The 19,261-nt window shown below is 49.4% G+C and overlaps 1 protein-coding gene across 5 annotated transcripts in view; it reads left to right on the top strand.

Annotated features, from left to right (window-relative positions):
* The window catches only part of NISCH (nischarin), a 33,944-nt gene that overhangs the window by 4,108 nt on the left and 10,575 nt on the right, over positions 1–19,261 (top strand). For 3 of the 5 annotated variants that reach the window (XR_003140587.3, XM_025456095.3, XM_025456096.3), the window contains exons 4-13: positions 8,875–8,923; positions 9,851–10,014; positions 10,372–10,467; positions 11,789–11,884; positions 13,089–13,241; positions 13,898–13,966; positions 14,498–14,683; positions 14,856–14,984; positions 16,127–16,240; positions 16,576–16,687. Coding sequence is in view for 4 of the 5 variants with exons in the window: in XM_025456095.3 (XP_025311880.3) it covers positions 8,875–8,923; positions 9,851–10,014; positions 10,372–10,467; positions 11,789–11,884; positions 13,089–13,241; positions 13,898–13,966; positions 14,498–14,683; positions 14,856–14,984; positions 16,127–16,240; positions 16,576–16,687 (1,168 nt within the window). In the remaining variant the exon portion in view is untranslated. Of the gene's footprint in view, positions 1–8,874; positions 8,924–9,850; positions 10,015–10,371; positions 10,468–11,788; positions 11,885–13,088; positions 13,242–13,897; positions 13,967–14,497; positions 14,684–14,855; positions 14,985–16,126; positions 16,241–16,575; positions 16,688–17,301; positions 18,409–19,261 lie in introns of those variants that run through there. The other 2 variants (XM_025456099.3, XM_049097870.1) reach the window with 2 other exon arrangements.

The following is a 19,261-nucleotide window of genomic DNA, read 5'->3' as shown; positions in this document are numbered from 1 at the left end:
TCGGATAAATTGACATTTGTTTTCCTTTTATGTGATGAAGATATGAAAGAATCCACTCCATTTGCAGGCTCATCCTTTAGAAAGGGACCTGCGGATTGTGGTCTTAAGGCTAAAATATGTTTATACTACAACTGTCTTGAAGTACTTCCAGAGTAAGACAGTCGAACCGTTTTTGGAGTGCTAGATAGAGCCTGGATATTTGGTTGATGACACTAGCATTGGGTCACTAAGCTTGGAGGGGCTGTGAAAGACGAGTGGCATTTACAGATGGGTTGTATCTATGTATATGCTCTGGATTTTATTCAGCATATACCAGAAACTGTGTAGTTAGCAGTTTCCTGTTGTGGATTTTTTCTTTTTCTTTTTCTTTTTTTTTTTTTTTAACATTTTCTTTCCTTACGTGAGGAAAGATTTTCTTGTGTGAGTCTTTCAGATAAACTTTACTGGTTAGTATTTTAGGAGATGCTGTTCTTTTTAAAGATTTTATTTATTTAATCATGAGAGACATACAGAGAGAGAGAGAGAGGCAGAGACACAGGCAGAGGGAGAAGCAGGCTCCATGCAGGGAAGCTGACGTGGGACTCGATCCCGCGTCTCCAGGATCATGCCCTGGGCTGAAGGCAGGTGCTTAGCCGCTGAGCCACCGGAGACACTGTTCTTTAAGAAAGCTTTGGTTCGCTGTTTAAGGTTAAAACTTAATAAGCAGCGCTTTGAAAGTATAATTCATTGCTTAAGACCCCAGTCTTTGAGAAGCAGGTTTGCCCAGCTCTGAGCATGAAAAGGCCTGGACTGCTCTTCTGAGATAGGTTTGTCCGAGGTGGGCCTGGGCCAACCCACATCTGAGATTCTCGTTTGCGGCATGCTCTACTGCTTGGAACAGTTCGGATATAATGAAATTACTGTTATCAGAAGGACCCCTTCTGATATATAAGATCCTCTGGGTTATATAAATCCAAGGATTTTTTTTTTAAGATTTTATTTATTTATTCATGAGAGAGAGAGAGGCAGAGACACAGGCAGAGGGAGAAGCAGGCCCCATGCAGGGAGCCCAGATCAGGCCCTGGGCTGAAGTCGGGCTAAACTGCTGAGCCACCCGGCCTGCCCCAAATCCAAGGATTTTTAAAAACTAACTGACCCATCATTAAATTAAATCATGGTTTTTCAACCATGCACTATTGACATTTTGGGCTGGAGAATGGTGAGGACTGCCCCATGCATCATTCAGCAGCAGCATCTCTGGCCTCTACCCAGTGGCTGCCAGTAACCACCCCAGGTTGTGACAACCAAAATGACCTGCACATCACCAAATATCCCCGTGAGGAGCAAAACTGCACCTGATTGAGAACCACTAGATCTTCAGAGGGAGTTTGAACCAACAAGGCCTAAAAGATTTGTCAGCCTTTCCTACAGGCTGGGAGTTCTTAGGGATTATTTCTGCCAGCCTTTGTCCCATCAGTATCCTCTCTGAAATTATTCCTAACATGTTCCACTCCTTATAGGGCTGACATTGGATGGCGTGGACTCCAGGAACCCTGCTTGTCTGGAGTGTGGGTTTTTTTCTTTTCTTTAATAACATTTAATTTACATATTCCAAAATTCACTATTTTAAAATATACAATTCCTGGGGTACCTGGGTAGCTCAGTTGGTTAAGTGACTGACTCTTGATTTCAGTTCAGGTCATGATCTCAAGGTCCTGAGATCCAGCTCAGTGGGACTCTGGCATGCGCTCTCTCTCTTGCATGCTCTTTCTCTCTTACACGCTCTTGCTCTCTTTCATTCTCTCTTGCTCTCTCTTACTCTCCCTCCCTCCCTCTCTCTGCTTGCACTCACATGTGCTCTCTTTTTCTCTCTTTTTCTCTCTTTCAAAATTTTTAAAAAATATTTTATTTATTCATTTATCATGGGCATAGAAAGAGAGGACGGGGGGGGGGGGGGCGCGGGGCAGAGACATAGTCCAAAGGAGAAGCAGGGTCCATGCTGGGAGCCCAACGTGGGACTTGATCACTTGATCCCTGGCCTCCAGGGGCCAAAAGCAGGCGATAGCTAAACCGCTGAGCCACCCAGGGATCCCCTCTCTTTCAAATGTTTAAAAAAAAAAAAAAAAGAGAGAGACACTTGAGTGGCCCAGTGGTTGAGCACTTTGGCTCAGGGCATGATCCTGGAAGTCCCACATCAGGCTCCCTACGGGGAGCCTCTAGCGAATAAATAAATAAAATATACATTTTTTATATATTTTTTTTAAGATTTATTTATTTATTCATTCAGAGAGAGCGAAGAGAGAGGCAGAGACACAGGCAGAGGGAGAAGCAGGCTCCATGCAGGAAGCCCGATGTGGGACTCGATCCTGGGTCTCCAGGATCACACCCCGGGCTGCAGGCGGCGCTAAACCGCTGCACCACCAGAACTGCCCAAAATACATTTTTTAAAAGATATGAAGTATACAATTCCCTGGTTTGTTTATTTATTTATTTATTTATTTATTTATTTTTAATTCTCTGGTTTTAGTATATTCACAGAGTTGTGCAGATATTACCATTGTCTAATTTCAGAACATTCATCACTCTGAAAAGGAACTGTGTACCCATCAGCAATCACAAATGTACTTTCTGTCCCCACATATTGTCCTGGCCTGGACATTTCATATAAATGGAGTCATATAAATGTGGCCTTTGTGATGGGCTTCTTTCCCTTAACATGATGCTTTCAAGGTCCATTTGTATTGTGCTTTGGTCCTTTTCTGCCTGGGTAATTTCTGCTGATCAGATATAGGACATTATCCACCAGTTGATGGATGTTTGGGTTGTTTCCACCTTTTGGCTCATACGAATAATGTTGCTGTGGACATTCATACATATGGTTTTGTGTGGACCTATGTTTTCCTTTCTGTTGAGTATACATAAAGAGTGGAATTGCTGGGCCATATGGTAACTTTAGCTTTTTGAGGAACTGCCAAATTTTTCTCCATAGTGGCTGCACCATTTTCCATTTCCATTAGCAGTGTGCAGGTTCTCATCTCCCCACATCCTTGTCAAACTTGTTACAGTCAACTTTTTTGACAGCTATCCTAGTGAGTGTGATGTGGTATCTTGGGGTGCTTTTGTTTTGCATTTCCTTAATGAGGTTGAACCTCTTTTCATATGCTTATTGTCATTTGCATATCTTGGAGACATGTATTCAGATATCCTCAGCACTTTAGAAAATTAGATTACTTGTGTTTTTGCGGTTGAGTTGTAGGAATTTTTATATATATATCTATGATATATATATACATATACATATGTAAAATAAAATCTTTTTAAAAAATTATTTTTATTTGGGAGAGAGCCAATGAGAGAGAGCACAGCTACGGTTAGGACTGAGGGAGAAGCAGGCTTCCCGCTGAGCAGGGAGCTCTATGCAAGGCTCTTGTGGGGCACCATCCCAGGACCCTGGAATTAAGACCTGAGCTAAAGGCAGCCACCCAACCAACTGAGGCACCCAGGCACCCGAAAAGTTTTAGATTTTGATGAAGTTCCGTTTATCCATTTTTTCCTTTGGTCACTTATGTTTTTGATGTCTGTTGAAACCATTGCCTAATCCAAGTTACAGAGATTTACAACTTTGTTTTCTTCTAAGAGTTTTATAGTTTTAGCTTTTTTTTTTTAACATTTTATTTATTTATTCATGAGAGACACAGAGAAAGAGAGAGAGAGAGGAGAGACATAGAGGGAGAAGCAGGCTCCTCACAGGGAGCCCAATGTGGGACTCGATTCCAGTCTCCAGGATCACACCCTGGGCTGAAGGCGCTAAACTGCTGAGCCACCTGGGCTGCCCTGATTTCAAATTTCTTTTTTTTTTTTTTTTTTTAATTTTTTTTTTTTTTAATTTTTATTTATGATAGTCACAGAGAGAGAGAGAGAGGCAGAGACACAGGCAGAGGGAGAAGCAGGCTCCATGCACCGGGAGCCCGATGTGGGATTCGATCCCGGGTCTCCAGGATCGCGCCCTGGGCCAAAGGCAGGCGCCAAACCGCTGCGTCACCCAGGGATCCCTGATTTCAAATTTCAAAAAGCATCTTTGTACTAGTCAACTGGCTTTAAGATAAGAAAATGACAGAAATGCTACCCTTGAAGAGAACTGAGTGCCTTTCCTTAGCCAGGCAGCCAGTACTGGCTGGCACCTGTTAAGTCCCTGTGGGCCCACTACTCTTTCAGATCCTTTACCTTCACTGTATAGTCTCCTCCAATTCTCAAGGGCTGGGGGTCATCACCCCCAAGCTTATAAAGGAGGAACTCGGACACAAACTGATCAAATGATGGACTTAGAAAAAGTGGTCATGGAGGCACCTGGATGGCTCGGTTGGTTAAGCAGCAGTTCTTGGTTTTAGCTCTAGTCATGACCTCAGGGTTGTGAGATGGAACCCACATCAGCTGAGCATGGAGCCTGCTTAAGATTCTGTCTCCCCCTCCCTCTGTTCATTGTGTGTTTTCTTTCTCTCTTTCAATCAATCAATCAATGGCTTAAAGGGTCAGGAAATGGCCTGCCTCCCAGGTCCACTGACTGACATCCTCCCTCAAAATGGTGTGCTAGAAGATCTCTGGGATTCGATTTCATTGAATTTGAAAACCTCTTCTCGTGGGATGCTGGGATGAGGTTTGTCACTGAGAATTCCAGGAGTACTGAGCCAAAGCTACATGGAGAGAAACAGCACAGCAATAGGCCCAGTGCCAAGGCATGCCCACTCACTGCAACACAGGGCTGCCCTGGCCCCTGGACTCTCCATCTCAGAGTTGGCCACAAAGAGAAGATGCTTTCTTTTCTTGCCATCGAAATCCACACTGCAAAAAATGAAGTTGGAATCCCTTACCTCACACCATAAACAAAACTAATTCAGCATGGATGAAAGACCTAAATATAAGAGCTAAAAAGGGGGATCCCTGGGTGGCGCAGCGGTTTGGCGCCTGCCTTTGGCCCAGGGCACGATCCTGGAGACCCGGGATCGAATCCCACATCGGGCTCCCGGTGCATGGAGCCTGCTTCTCCCTCTGCCTGTGTCTCTGCGCCTCTCTCTCTCTCTCTCTCTGTGACTATCATAAATAAATAAAAATTAAAAAAAAAAAAAAGCTAAAAAGGGACGCCTGGGTGGCTCAGCAGTTGAGCATCTGCCTTCGGCTCAAGGCATGATCCCAGGTCCAGGGATCGAGTCCTACATCAGGCTCCCTGCGAGGAGCCTGCTTCTTCCTCTGTGTCTCTGCCTGTATCTCTCATGAATAAATAAATAATCTTTAAAGGAAAAAAAAAAAAGAGGGATCGCTGGGTGGCACAGCGGTTTGGTGCCTGCCTTTGGCCCAGGGCGCGATCCTGGAGACCCGGGATCGAATCCCACATCGGGCTCCCGGTGCATGGAGCCTGCTTCTCCCTCTGCCTGTGTCTCTGCCTCTCTCTCTCTCTCTCTCTTTGTGTGACTATCATAAATAAATTAAAAAAAAAAAAAAGAAATTTGAAATCAGGATGGAACTTTTTTCTTTAAGATTTTGTTTATTCATTTGTGAGAGAGCAAGCAAGCAAGATGGAGGAGGAGCAGAGGGAAAGGGACAAGCAGACTTTGTGCTGAGTGTGCAGCCTGATGGCAGGCTTGACCTGATGATCCCAAGATCATAACCTGAGCCAAAATTAAGAGTTGGCTGCTTAACCAACTGAGCCACCCAGGTGCCCAACTGTTCTATCTTAACATCAGTCTTAGCATCCACCTCCATCCTTTGTCGCAGTTGTAAAGTGCTGAGGCTGTATGTAAGTGATAAGAAGATTTCTCTGCAACTCACTTAATGGCTTATGGCCTTGAAGCTCTCGCCATTGAAACTTTAGGCTTCAATCTGTCAATAGTAATTTTTTACTTGAAGCCAAATTATGTATAAAATGTCCAATTTCTGTTAGAATGCCTCATCACAGTCATGAAATAAGAGTTATATAGCACCCCCACATACACACCCCACATACACACAGCATATGTGTGTGTGAACCATACAGTGACATGTGATTGAGTCCCTTGTTTGTGTCCCATTAAAAAGGACTGTGCTTGTGTGCCAAGTGGAAGCGTTGGGCTGGCCTGGGCTTATTTCTTGAGCATAGATAGGCACGTTTGCTGTGGGATGTACTTGGTCACAGGGCTCTGCTGCAAGGCCATGCTCAGAGTGGCAGCTGCTGACCTACAGCCCAACCAGTTCATGGTACATTTATGTGCAGCTCACACTGATGCCCAAGGGTGCACACCAGCACGGATCCTGGCAGGTGGCCAATTGATGGGTCTATAACACATTTAGGGGTGGGTGCTAATGGTTTTTTAAATGTTAGCTAATTTTATTTTATTTTTTTTATTTTTATTTTTTTGTTAGCTAATTTCATTTTAATTGAATTTTTTGAGGTATAAAGAATGCCTTTTTTAAAAAAAATACATCCTCAATTCAGACATTTATGGCACCCCAAAGCACTTTGGGTCCCTTCAGCCCAGATTGCATGATCTCTGTGGGAGTCACCTGTTCCCACAGGTGACCTTCCAGCAGAATCTGCAGTGGCTTAGATTGGGGGGAGGGAGGGTGGGAACTGACTGCACACCTTTACTCTGTATGCAAGGGTGGCTTAGCCAGAACTCTTTAGGAGGTCAACAACAGGTTTCTCTTAGGAGACTGGTACTCTAGATTCAGGGGCCCAAGGAATCTATTTGTTCCTCGCTCAGGAAGTCTCCCCAGGTGGAGGCAAGCCTGGGAAACAAAGTAGGTATTGTTGCAAAAGTAGACAGTGTTACAGCAGCTGCGCTTCCTGTGCCTGAACAGCAGGGAAGCAGAGAAAGAAATTGTCACATAGTTTGCCTTTTAGATTGCTCAGAATTGAAAAACCTGCTCTCTGCTGAGCATGAGCCCTTGGCCCTTACTATCTTGCAGCTTTCTGTGTTTTCCGGAAATGCCAGCCTTGTCCCCTTAGCTGGTGCTGAGGCCAACTATCCAAAAACCCCCATAACATTATTAGGTGTGAATGGAGGGCAGGGAGCCCCTTCCTGAGGGAGACCTTCCCGAGGGAGTCCCAGTGTCACTAGCATGGGCCAGAGAGTTGTTGCTCCGGAACCTGCGTCTTTCAAGCTCACCAGGTGATGCTCACAGCAGCAGGCCAGGGAAGTGCTGACTTAGAGACCAGCCACGGCACTTAAAACTGCTGGTAGAGAAACAAGCTTTTGGATCATTCTAAGCTCTCCCTCATCTTCAGTTCTTCACTCCAGTCAGGGAAGCTATAATTGAGTTTAAGTTGTTGCAGAAGACTGAAGTTGAACTTGAGTCTCAACAGCTGAGAGCCTCTCCCCTCCCTGGCTGAAGCCCTCTCCTGCTCAGAGCCTTTGTTGTCTGATGGCCCCTTTGCATCTGACCCCTTTGCATCTGACCTCGGATCTTGCCAGACCCTGTGCTCCTTAATGCTGGGGCCCACATGTGCTCATTTTTCTCCCTTAAGCTTTTTGTGATGCTAAAGGAGGGTTATTCTCACACTATATGTAAACTGAATTTTAAGCAGTTTAAAGAAATAAAAACATTTTTAAAAGCTAGCATAAAGTATTTAAAACGTTAGGGGGGGAAAAAAAAGTCAGAAGAATATCTTTATAATCTTGGGGTGGGGGAAGAGCCGTGAAGTCACAAAGGAAAAGAATCACAGATTAAACAATTTCCATGAAAATGAAAAATCTTTGTGTCAGGAAGACCACCACAAAGGTAAGAGGCACGCATGACAGGGAGAAGCTATTTGCAGCATATAAACAACCTTTAGCATATCCATCATGTATGAAAGATAAGAAGGAGACAAACAAACCACAAAGCAAAACAGGAAAAGGACACCCTGTCTCCGGCAACCTGGTGCCTTTTGAGTCCCTTCGTAAACATGTGAATTGCACATCCCAGTGGCAGAGATGTTCCCATGAGTTACGAAGGCAACTGCATGGCCTCCATCTGGGCCTGTTTACCAGAAGTCTTGTTGGCTGCCATCTGTCAATTCGTTAAAATTCTTACCTGCACAGTGTGGGGCTGGGGACTGGGGGGGCCCTGCCATCCCCAGGATTACACGCAGAAGCCCTGAGGCAATGGATCATGTACAGAGAGAGGCTAAGTGGCTTTGCTACTTTCTGGCCGTGTAAAATTAGTAAGAGTACAGTGCCTCTCCACTTCAGTTTGCTCAACTGTGAAACTGGGTTCAAAATACCATCTTCCTCACATGGGGCATTGGGGCGACTGAGTGTGCTGGTACGTAGCAAGTGCTCAGGCGCTGCCCAGCATGGTTCACATCCCAGCACACCAGCTGTTACTATGACTGAGGGCTTTGTCTTTCAGGCCTCCTTAAAGGAAGTCCTTTCCAGCCTCTTTCTTTGGACCCCGGGCCAAGTAGACTGTTGAAAGGCTTGAAGGATGAGCACAGGAAGAGAGCAAGCACTCACTGTTTAAGACACCTTTGAAACATGAAAGTAGAAACAGTCATTCTTAGATGAAACAGGACTTCCTCTCTACCACACCCTCTCCCAGGATCTTCTGGGGCCAGTTTTGGGACTCTGAAGTAGCCAGGCTTTGCCAGCCCCCTGGGTCTTGTGCATCAGGAGAGCCCGTGTGTGCTAAGAGTTGCTGCAATAGGCCATTTCTGTTCTTCCTTTAAAGCAATGTTCCGCATGTCCACAGAACTGGAAATACTCAATATCCCTTCCTGGGTGCTTTAATTTGTAGTTTACTCTCTTTATTGTATATTATAATCTCTACTTGTTATATTAACTTTCTAGAGAGTCGGCATTGAAGCAACAGAGTAGCTAGCAGAGAATGTGAGTCCCAGTGGTTGGGGGCAGGGGATTTTCTAACTGTGGGTTGTTTTCTCAGGAGATAAATGGAATCACTGCAGCACTGGCTGAGGAGCTCTTTGAAAAAGGTATGTAGCTGGGAATCTCCCAAAAGAGTGGGATTCAGGGTGGTGCGGTATCCCATCTGTTGTGCTGTGCCAGTGAACCATAACCAGGGCCCACCTCCCTGGGGTTGCTCAAATCCCTGGACCTGGGCCACAGCCAAGCCTGACTACCTACCTGCCCACCTGCCCTGCACCAGCCAGGTCTTAAGAAGCTGTGGTCTTTGACCTTAGCACTCTTTGAGACCCCATGTTGGGGGTTAACTCCAAGCTCAGGATATAGTCCAAAGCCCTGTGATGGAGTTCTGGAAGGTGGATGACATGCTGCCCTCTTGCACCTGCTTTGTCCTTACCCGAGAGAGATTAGATGTGAACCAGAAACCAATCCTAGGTGATCACCCTGCCAGAGAACATAGTAACAGTAGCTAGCATGGAGTGTTTCCTGTTGTTCAGCCTCAGATTGGACATCCCACTGCCTCCCTCTTGGGAGGTTCAGCTAAAGGACACTGAAGGCGAGAGGCCCAGGAACCTGCTTGAGGGTACATGGCTAGGAGGAGCAGAGCAAGAACTGGTTAAGAACCCCACCTCCTTGTAGGTCCTGCACGGGGCTGGCACCTCAGGCTTCATCTAACCTTGAGGTGTGTGCATATTGGAGGTTGTAGCGTGGATCTGTTGCCCAGGTGTTGCCTCACATCAGCTTTATTCCAGTTCAGGGCCACAGATTTTGACTCGGCCTCACCGGAGGGAGGCTCCCCAGTCGCACATTCTCATGACCCTTCCTCCTTTGTAATCACGTGTCCTGGGTCTGCCCTGTGCTCAGCCTGAGCTCAGGACCATGGCTTTGTCCCAAGGGTGCTTGCCTAGTGCTTGTTAACCATTGGCCAGGTGGGCAGATGCCCTGGCTGCACAGTGGGTGGGGCTGGGTGCTCACACTGTGGGGCATGGCTGTTGCAGGAGAACTGCTCCTGGGGGCCGGCGAGGTCTTTGCCATCGGGCCCCTGCAGCTCTATGCGGTCACCGAGCAGCTGCAGCAGGGAAAGCCCACGTGTGCCAGTGGGGATGCCAAGACCGACCTCGGGCACATCCTGGACTTCACTTGTCGCCTTAAGTACCTTAAGGTAAAGCTGTGGCAGCTTGGTAATAGAGAGCCGCTCAGTTGTGGGCATATAGCCCAGGTGGGTCCTGATAGCTCATTGACTAGCAGCATGTGTGAAGGTGCTTGCAAATGAGCCCTGGGACAAGGAAGGCCATCTTTGGTGTTCTTGGCACTGTGCTTCTGGCTGTGAGCACCAGGGGGCAGTCGTGATCCAGTGCCCCCTTGCTTTAAACTGTGGCTTTAGCCTGCTTTGTTGACCACGCAAGTGGTGTGTGGAGGTCTGTGAGTCCGGTTTGGTGGGTACAGCACTGCCCCCATGAATATGGCTGAGGAACGCTTACAGCAGCATCCCTGATTCAAGCCCTGTGTCTGGCCACAGGTTTCTGGCACAGAAGGACCTTTTGGGACCAGCAACATTCAAGAGCAACTCCTGCCTTTTGATCTGTCAATATTCAAGTCTCTTCATCAGGTGGAGGTAAGGCCCAGGGCCCTGGAGGCTCAGCTGGGCTGAGTGCACTTGGGTGTCCTCTTGCTTCTGGTTATCTGTGGGCCAGAGAGAGTCTGGATTTACCCATAAGGTGCTGTTGCTTTTGTGTTTGTCACTATGTGACAGGCCCCGTCTAGCTAAATCAGGCCCATCTGAAGGTGGAGAGAAAGGGGCCTCTGCTGCTCCTGGCTGCTCTGCATGTCTGTTCTGGGCACAGACAGCATTTGGACAGGATGGAGCACCAGTGCTTGTTGGCTCTTTCTTCTCGTTGCTCAAGTTGAAGTGCTGGGAGGGCATCCTGGGGGTCAGGCAGAGCCAGTTCCAATCTGTGTTTCCCAGGGCAGATCAGCAGAGGGCTCTGAGGGTTCTCTGCCCTCCAGTATGCCCACACCTAACAGGAAATACTTTGTTTACTCACTACCAAATTCCTGGGTTCACAATGCTAGATTCGTTAACATTTTTTAAATGTGAGGGGACTCAATAACATAATTTTTAAAAATGCTTTAAAGTGTCTAATTCTCAAGCATAGCTTTTGTGTTCAACCCTGTGTCTTAATGTACACTTTTAAAAAAATTTTTATTCATAAGAGAGACAGAGAGAGGGGCAGAGACACAGGCAAAGGGAGAAGCAGGCTCCCCACAGAGAGCCTGATGTGGGGCTCCATCCTAGAACCCCAGGATTCCAGCTGATCCTACGGTAGATGCTCAACCACTGAACCACCCAGGTTCCCCAATAGACACTTCTTGATGGAAACTTCCCGACAGCCCTGTGGAATGGGTATTTTTATTCTCATTTTGCAGTTGAGGAAACCTAGGGTTAGGGAGGTAAGGAACCTTGTCCAGGACCACACAGTTAACGAGGAGAAGCTGGGATCTGAATTCAGCCTCTGCCACCAATGGGACTATTCTGCCTGCGGCATTCTGGGCTAGTCGCAGAGAACTTGAGGACCGCAGCCCCTTACTGGGAACCTAGGGTGTGTGCCTCCACCAGTGCTGGCTGAGGAAGGACTGGGAACTCAGAGCAGTGCCCAACCCAGCCTCAGCTTGCATGCTAAGGCCCCAGAGTTGGGGTCTGCAGATGGGTGGTGTTCATGGGCATGCTTTGGCCTGTAGCTATCCCTCCCTTGTGTAGGACAACCAAGGCCAGTAAAGTAGGGCTGGGTGAGCAAGAGGGCCCATCGTATTCACTGTGCGCCAGAGGCCCTCTGCTCTCAAGTTCTGCTTTCCAGAGCCCATTCTTCATGTCCACCTGCCAAGCCCCAAGTCAGCCCTTACAGCCATTTCTGAGGCACAGCTTTTCTTTGTTCCAGATTAGTCACTGTGGTGCCAGGCACATCCGGGGACTAGTTGCGTCAAAGCCCACCTTAGCCACAATGAGCGTCCGCTTCTCTGCCACCTCTATGAAGGTAAGCTCCACCTGTTTCCTGCCTGGGGCACCGAGGGGCAGGATCCTACGTTGTGGTGTCCCACCCGTCTGCGCTGAGTATGGGTGTGGGCAGCTCTGTGCTCATGCAGGTCTCCCCAGTGCTCAACAATCCCTGGGATGCTTTAGTCTGTCTTCATCAAAAAGCGATACTGTTAAACAAGATAGTTGAAAGAATTGGGTCTCCCCACCCCAAGCCCCGCCAAAAAGTGATTTTTAGATGTGACAAATTGCTAGGCAGTGGCAAGTGACAGAATGTTTATTAGATCGATATCAATGTTTCTCTAAGCTTAAAAAGCCCTGGCTTAGTACTTGTCTGTATCTTGTTTTGAATGGACTTGAAGTAGACAGGTCAGGTCATGGAAATGCTGGTCCCTGTTGTTTGTGTGTGAGTAACAGAAACACTCGAGAATGTGAGGGGTTTCTTTTCTATTTACCTTTTTACGGATTACATCTTAGTAATGCTCAAATCCTTCTCTGGGTATAGAACAAACATAGTGGTTACTTTTATGACGTAGCGTCTGATCCAGATTTGGGTTTGGCCAAGTCTTGAGGCCACTGGCTGAGATAGGAGGCTTGCGTCAAGAGCAAGGGTGCTGGGGACAACCCAGCCTTTCTCCGATGCACTCCCTGCCGCCTGACTCAAAGGGCCCATATTGATCCATTGAGGGAGGAAAGGCCTTCTGGGCATAACTGCCAACCCAAGGAGGCCTTCCTTTTTGTCCTTTGATGGGGCCTCTGTGTCCATGCTACTACCCTGTGAAGTCATGGACAGTGATGGCCTACTGTCCTCAGTGGGGGCTATAGTGCCAGCTTGGAAAGGATAGTTGCCTGGAAACTCCATGATCTGATCTTCAGCTCCTGAGGTTTAAGCCAGAAAAGGCATCACCACATAGCAAAAGGCTCTTCTGGCTCGAAAAACATTTGCTAATGAAGCAGGGTCAGAACACATTCCAAGTGGCTGTTCTGTTACTAAGCTTTTCTGTTATTTCACAATCGCTTAAAACCATATGAACTAAAAAAAAAAGAACTAAAAAAAAAAAACAAAAAAAAACCATATGAACTGAAGCCCATTTTAATGCAAGTGTACTTCCACATGCTAAATATGCTGAAGCCCTTCCTGAAATTTTGCAATGATTGTGTTGCGTGAGGGCCAAGTGTGGTGCTCAACAGATGTTCTTACACAGGAAGTCCTTGTTCCCGAAGCGTCAGAATTTGATGAGTGGGAGCCAGAAGGCACGGCCCTGGAAGGCCCTGTGACCGCCGTCATTCCCACGTGGCAGGCACTGACCACCCTAGACCTGAGCCACAACAGCATCTCTGAGATCGACGAGTCTGTGGTATGCTCTCAGCAACAGGTGCCAGGGACTTCTCTGGCCTGATCAAACCCCAAGGTTGGGTAATTAACTTGGCCTTCTCTAGAAGGACCACAGAAAATCTATATTCTGTGTTCTGTGTATGCCTGAAAATTTTTAATTTCAAAGTGGAATTAATTAAAATAGGTGAAGTAGTGGTTAGAGTCCAATGAAGCATCTGCGTGTTTGATACAGAAACAAAATGAACGAGGACATTTACTCCCAGGGAGTGCAGTAGAACAATCACTCCATAGATTCTAGACATGCCCACGTAAGAGTGATATCCAGATGGGATTTGGGCAAGAAGAGAGTGATACCTGTATTTGTGCTCTTTGGTGGGGTTGGGCAGGGCTGAAGAAGACGGAGGGACTTACTTCCGTCTGGAACCTTGCCACTGTTATTTTCGCAAGCCAGGTGTTTCATAGGAACAGTGGACCGTGTTCCGCGCTGGAGACCCTCTGTGCTCCTGGGACGGGCTACTGAGTGGGCACGGAAGGTGTCACAGCAGCTGCCCCACAGAGATGTCTGGCTGGGGAGTCCGTATCTGGAGGAAGCATCCCACAGTGTCCATCACCAGTTGCGAAGGCCACCGAGGGTCCCATGTCCTAGAGTAACCTGAGCTCTCTTTCTTCTTTCACAAGAAACTGATTCCAAAGATTGAGTTCCTGGACCTGAGTCACAATGGAGTGCTGGTCGTGGACAATCTGCAGGTAATTCATGTCTTTAAAGGCCACCATCTTCGGGCTTCTCAAGGTCCTGTTCTCCTGAGAGCTCAGGAAGCTAATGCCACCTTGGACATTTGGCCATACCCTGGGGTCTTCTCTCATAGGCCCCCGAAAGGTGTCTGGGTACCCTGGAGTTTTGTATAAATGGGGGTCTGCTGGTGTCCCCTTCGGGTATCAGTGATGCACCAGATGATTGTTTCTCTAGTTTCAAAGAGTGAGGAAAGACATGGAAATGTAGACTGAGCATGATGAAGATGATACACCTCCATCACGGTGACGGACAGCCTCATTTTCACAGCTTATGCCTCCCCCGTGGGCCGTGATGTCCCTACTGGGGAGGGGGGCTGTGCCACAGGGCCCCTGGGTGTGCCAAGGATCCAAGGTTGCCCTTACCAATAGCTGTCCAAGGGAAGTGGGCGTTGGAGGGCTAAAGGCCCACTGCACTGTTAGTGGTGGCCCGCCTGCTCAGGAGCCTTGGCCTGAACCAGCATATCCTGTTCTTGATGCCTGCTGCAGCACCTGTACAATCTCGTGCACCTGGACCTGTCCTACAACAAGCTCTCCTCCTTGGAAGGGGTGCACACCAAATTGGGAAATATTAAGACCCTGAACCTGGCAGGAAACCTGTTGGAGAGTCTGAGTGGCCTGCACAAGCTCTATTCCCTGGTCAACCTGGACCTCCGTAACAACAGGATCGAGCAGGTGAGTCCCAGCCCGGGAGGCTCCCAGGGTCCTGGGATGGCTGCGCCTGGGAGTTGAGGACTTGAAAAAGGAACGGTAAGCTGTCTTTCATTGAAAAGAGGCCATCAAACGTGTCGGCCTATTGCTGAAGCATTCGAGGATGAGATGAGGGAAAGGAACTTGTTTCTTGCAGATGGAGGAGGTCCGGAGCATCGGCAGCCTCCCATGTCTGGAGCATGTGGCTCTGTTGAACAACCCCCTGAGCATCATTCCTGACTACCGCACCAAAGTGCTGGCTCAGTTTGGAGAGAGAGCCTCCGAGGTAAGCTGCTGGGGAAGTTCTGTTCTGTCTGAGAGACGGTCTGGTTGGAGTCTGGCTTCTCCCAGGCATTGCTGGAGGTGGTGTCCCCTGTTCTGTGGCTGCCTGCTTCGGAACGACATCTGGCCCTGAAGGGCCTCTCAGTTCTGGGAAGTCTGCTGCCTCCCCAGGAAGAGGCTTCCCCGCCCCTTCTGTGGGGGCGCCAGCTGCCCTGGTTCCCGCTGGCTTCTCTCAAGTCATCTTCTGTCACGGCTTCAGGCCAGGAGGGCTCCCCACCAAACAGCAGGCACAGACCAAGGGTAGAGGGACTGTCTTCGGCTTGTAAGAGTCACCCTGTATTTTGTAGACTGTGGACCTTAAAGGGTTCGCCCACCTTTGCCAGTGTGGACCAGCCCAGCGTCTGCCACCTGCTGCGTGTGATCTGGCCACCCACCACCATGTCAGCCTCACAGATCCTTAGCTGGACTTATCTGTCTTTTCAGTCTGAAGCAGGCTTCTCCCCTTTCTCCCCAAATCCCAGGCCAGAACATACGTGGGTGTTTGCATCCTCCCCTCCGACCACCCTCCTTGCCCCTTTGCAGCCCCCAAGTGCCCCTTTCTTCACACCATCACTAAGACTGTGTTTACAAGACGTCCTCTCCTCTTTCCGCAGCTGCACAGTGTAGTGTCAGCTCTTCTCCAGGCCCTTGGGACTGTCCTTTATGGACCACACCACCACCCCTCAGTGCTTGCTAGTCGTAGCCTCCTCCTGTATTTGCAGATGGGGCTCCCCACCCTTTTGCCTGTTCCCCGTGCTTCTGCCCTCCCAGATCCTCAGCTCAGAGACCCTCCCTTTACTGATCTGAGTTTTTGCCATAATTGGGGGCTTGGTTCAGGTCACCGCCTTCTATCACTCTCAGTCACCCAAGAGGCCATCACAGTGGATCCTGCACCCCTTCTCAGAGAGGGACTCCCAAAAACAAACTGGGCAGTGTGGGATCTCCCGGGTCACTTCTGAGGGTGGTGAAGAGCTCACACGCCAGGGGGCAGAATATCCCCTGGCCACCTGTGTCCTCTTAGGGCATGGCACACACCTCAGCAAGGTCCCTTCCACTCTGCTCCTATCATCAGCCCCTGTGCTGATGGCTGTTCTCTGAACTCTGTAGGTCTGTCTGGACAGCACAGCCACCACAGAGAAGGAGCTGGACACTGTGGAAGTACTCAAAGCAATTCAGAAAGCCAAGGAGGTCAAGTCAAAGCTGAACAACCCAGAGAAGAAGGTGGGTCTTTGTGTGGGAGGCAACAGGAGTGATGGTGAAGAGCCAGCGAAGGGAAGAGCTGGCTTGCGGTGGTAACGGGACATGGAGCGCTCTGGGCCCCTATGTCCTGGCTGCTGCATCCCACCCCCTTCACATCCTGGTTGTCCTCACCAATGTGAGGCGGGCAGTTGGCAGCTCTGCCGCACGGGGTTGCTATGGACTAGGCAGGGACGCCTTCACCATCACCACACTTCTGAGAGGTGGGAGCTCCTTCCTCCTCCCCAGTGGCTGTGTCAGGATCTGTGTTTCCTGATCTTTCTCTCCTCCCCCGGGCTGACTTGAGCACTCCTCCTCAGATCAGTGAGGATTCCCGACTCTCAACGGCCCCCTGCATCCGATCCAGCGGCTCCCCTCCCAGCGTGGCTCCCACCTCTGCCTCCCTGCCCCAGCCCATCCTCTCCAACCAAGGTAATTGTGTATGTCTCACCACCTAGCAGAGTTGCACAGGTCCTACCCAGGCCTCCAGGCTTGGCTTGGGGGAAGATGCCAGTACCTGTTCCCTATAGGTTCAGACACAGGGAGGGCCTGGTGCTGTCTATAGGCAGCACCTCTTGGGGTGGCACAGAGTGGGGGGTGGCGGCTTGGTATCAGCTTTGTTGTTTACTTAGCAAGGGTCCCCAGTTGTCCTGAATCCCACATCCAGTTCCTGTAGGATCCCATGGGTTTCTAATGGGGCCCCAAGGCTACCCTTGGAACAGACTCGGGGGCTGCTGTTCATAAAGACCCTGTTCCCCCACAGGCAGCATGGGCAGATTGGCTCCTAACTAATGGGACGCCAGGCCCAGTGACTTTCCTGAATCGGGCACCCTGACCCCTGTATAGGAAATGTTTTTTTGCTTTTTATTTTTTTATTTTTTTATTTTTTATCATTGCCTTATTTCTGTGGTTCTTGTGGTGTGATCCAGCCCCAAAGTTCTGTGTGTGTGGGCCAAGATGGGCTGTCCGTGGACCCATGGAAGACCAGTTCCCTTTACCCGCCCACTGTCTTAGCGTTTTCAAAGGGCTTTCACCTCTGAACCCAGGCATCCTCGGAGATGAGTGAGTGAAGCAGGTCCCATGAGAGTGTCTGCTGGCCCGGCCCCTGCGGAAGAGGGGAGGGTGTGCCGTCCCGAGTGGAGCCGAGGCTCGGGACACACAGGAAAGAACGCCGCCCGCCCACCCGGGCTCCTGGAGACGCAGAACTTGGTGTGAGGTCTTGGGAAAACAGTTTGACCCTATGTTTCAAGAGCCAGAAAAACGTTCCCACCCCTTGACCTGGTAACCCCGCTGGTGGGGCTTTTATCTTAGTGGGATAAGTTAATGGGGAAGGGGGAGGTGAAATACTCATTGCAACATTATTTATGCGAACAAAACATGGGATGTGACAGGCATCAGAGGATGCAAAGGAGATTGAGCCATGGTGCAGAATGCTCTGCCGCCATCACATCAGAGAGAGGGGGCCTGGGTAGGAAGAAAGGAGAAGTGCTCAGGTTAGGTCCGAAAGCCCGTGGCTGGGCAGCACACCAAGGTCATGACCATGAGGTCAGAGAAAGAACTCGTGAGAATGGAACGGTGGTGTTAGGGGCCAGAGGAATTGTCAATGTGCTTTTGTAACACTCTTGACTGAGAAATTTTGGTTTTATTTTTTTACATGAAAGGGGAGGGGGGTTTGTATCACTGCGAAGAAGCTTCCCTGCTGCCTTTCCTGCCGTCGGGCCAAAGCCCTCTTGGGGGCCACCACCGCGTGCTGCCCTGTCACAGCACCGGCCAGCCTGCAGAGGAGCCATATGACTAGGCTTCCAGGGGACAGGGAGGTGCGACAGGTCCTCGAGGCCAGGAATCAGCCGGTTCTCAGCATTTGTTGACTCGGTGAACGAGTGAGTGTGTGGGTGAACAAGCAAGTGGAGAACCAGCTGCTAAAGTGCAGACCGTGGGTGGGGGAGATGAGGTGTCTGCCCCCAGAGCCGCTGCAGGCAGCCCTGCTTGGGCAGGAAGGCCTCTGCCCCCCTCCCCCACCGCCCCACTCCCAGGGATGTGCCACAGAGTGGCTCACTGCTCACTGTAGTCTGTTCCCCCCCTTCCTGGCTACCAGACATTTAGACGTTGTCTCCAGATTTGCACCTCTTATGAATAAAACTGTAGTGGATGTCTTTGTGTGCACATCTCTTTCCTTTCTGTGAGAAACAACAGAATTCGGGCCCCATCTAGGCGCTCTGATGCCTCTCGTCTCATCCTCTGAGTGACCCTTCCTGACCACTTGTTTGTACAGTCCACGGTCCAGGAAGGAAGCAGAAAGACTGTCCCTGTCCACATTTCCTCAGTTCCAAACAGGGCGTGGGTGGGTAGTGGCAAGAAAACGTTTTTTTCTCACTAAGGTGGAGGAATCTGCAGATGGTGGTGTTCAGCCATGTGCTGTACCCAACCAGGGTCTTGCCTGGATGGACCAGGATTTCTCCCTCAGGGAGCAGCTGTGCTCCCAGCCCACTCCCACCTGTGAGGCAGGCAAACATACTTGTGAATAAAGTGGGTGCTTTCCAGTTAACACCAGGCCTCTGGTTATCTCAGGAGCTGGTAGCCAGCTTGTTGGAGCCCTGGAGGATTGTGACCAGTAGGGGCTGACGGATGAAATGGCAGAGTTGACTCTTCCACCAGGTCCATAGAGAAGTGCTTAGGAGCAGGCACCCGGGAGGGAGGCAGCTCAGTTTGCATCCCAGCTTCCCTGGCCACGTGCCTTCAAGCAACTTACAGCCTCTCCGAAATCCTGTTCTCTCAACTGTAAAGTGGATACACCCTACTTCATCGATTCTAAGATGCACCCGTTTCCACCCTGTGACTTCCCTGAAATTGAGATGCGTCTTTGAGTCAGTGGCGTCTCATAGTCGCTGTCAGCCAGCTGGTATTCGTGATGGAGTCGTGTGAAAGCCTTCCGTGGACACCTGCTAAGACCAAGATGGCACCCCATCCAACGCATCTTAGATTTGATGAACTGTGGTAAATAATGAG

The sequence above is a fragment of the Canis lupus genome, chromosome 20, assembly GCF_003254725.2.
Source record: "Canis lupus dingo isolate Sandy chromosome 20, ASM325472v2, whole genome shotgun sequence".
In the NCBI taxonomy this organism is placed as follows: domain Eukaryota; kingdom Metazoa; phylum Chordata; class Mammalia; order Carnivora; family Canidae; genus Canis; species Canis lupus.
Note: the sequence above shows the minus strand (reverse complement) of the source record. Positions and strands in the feature narration are given on the sequence as shown.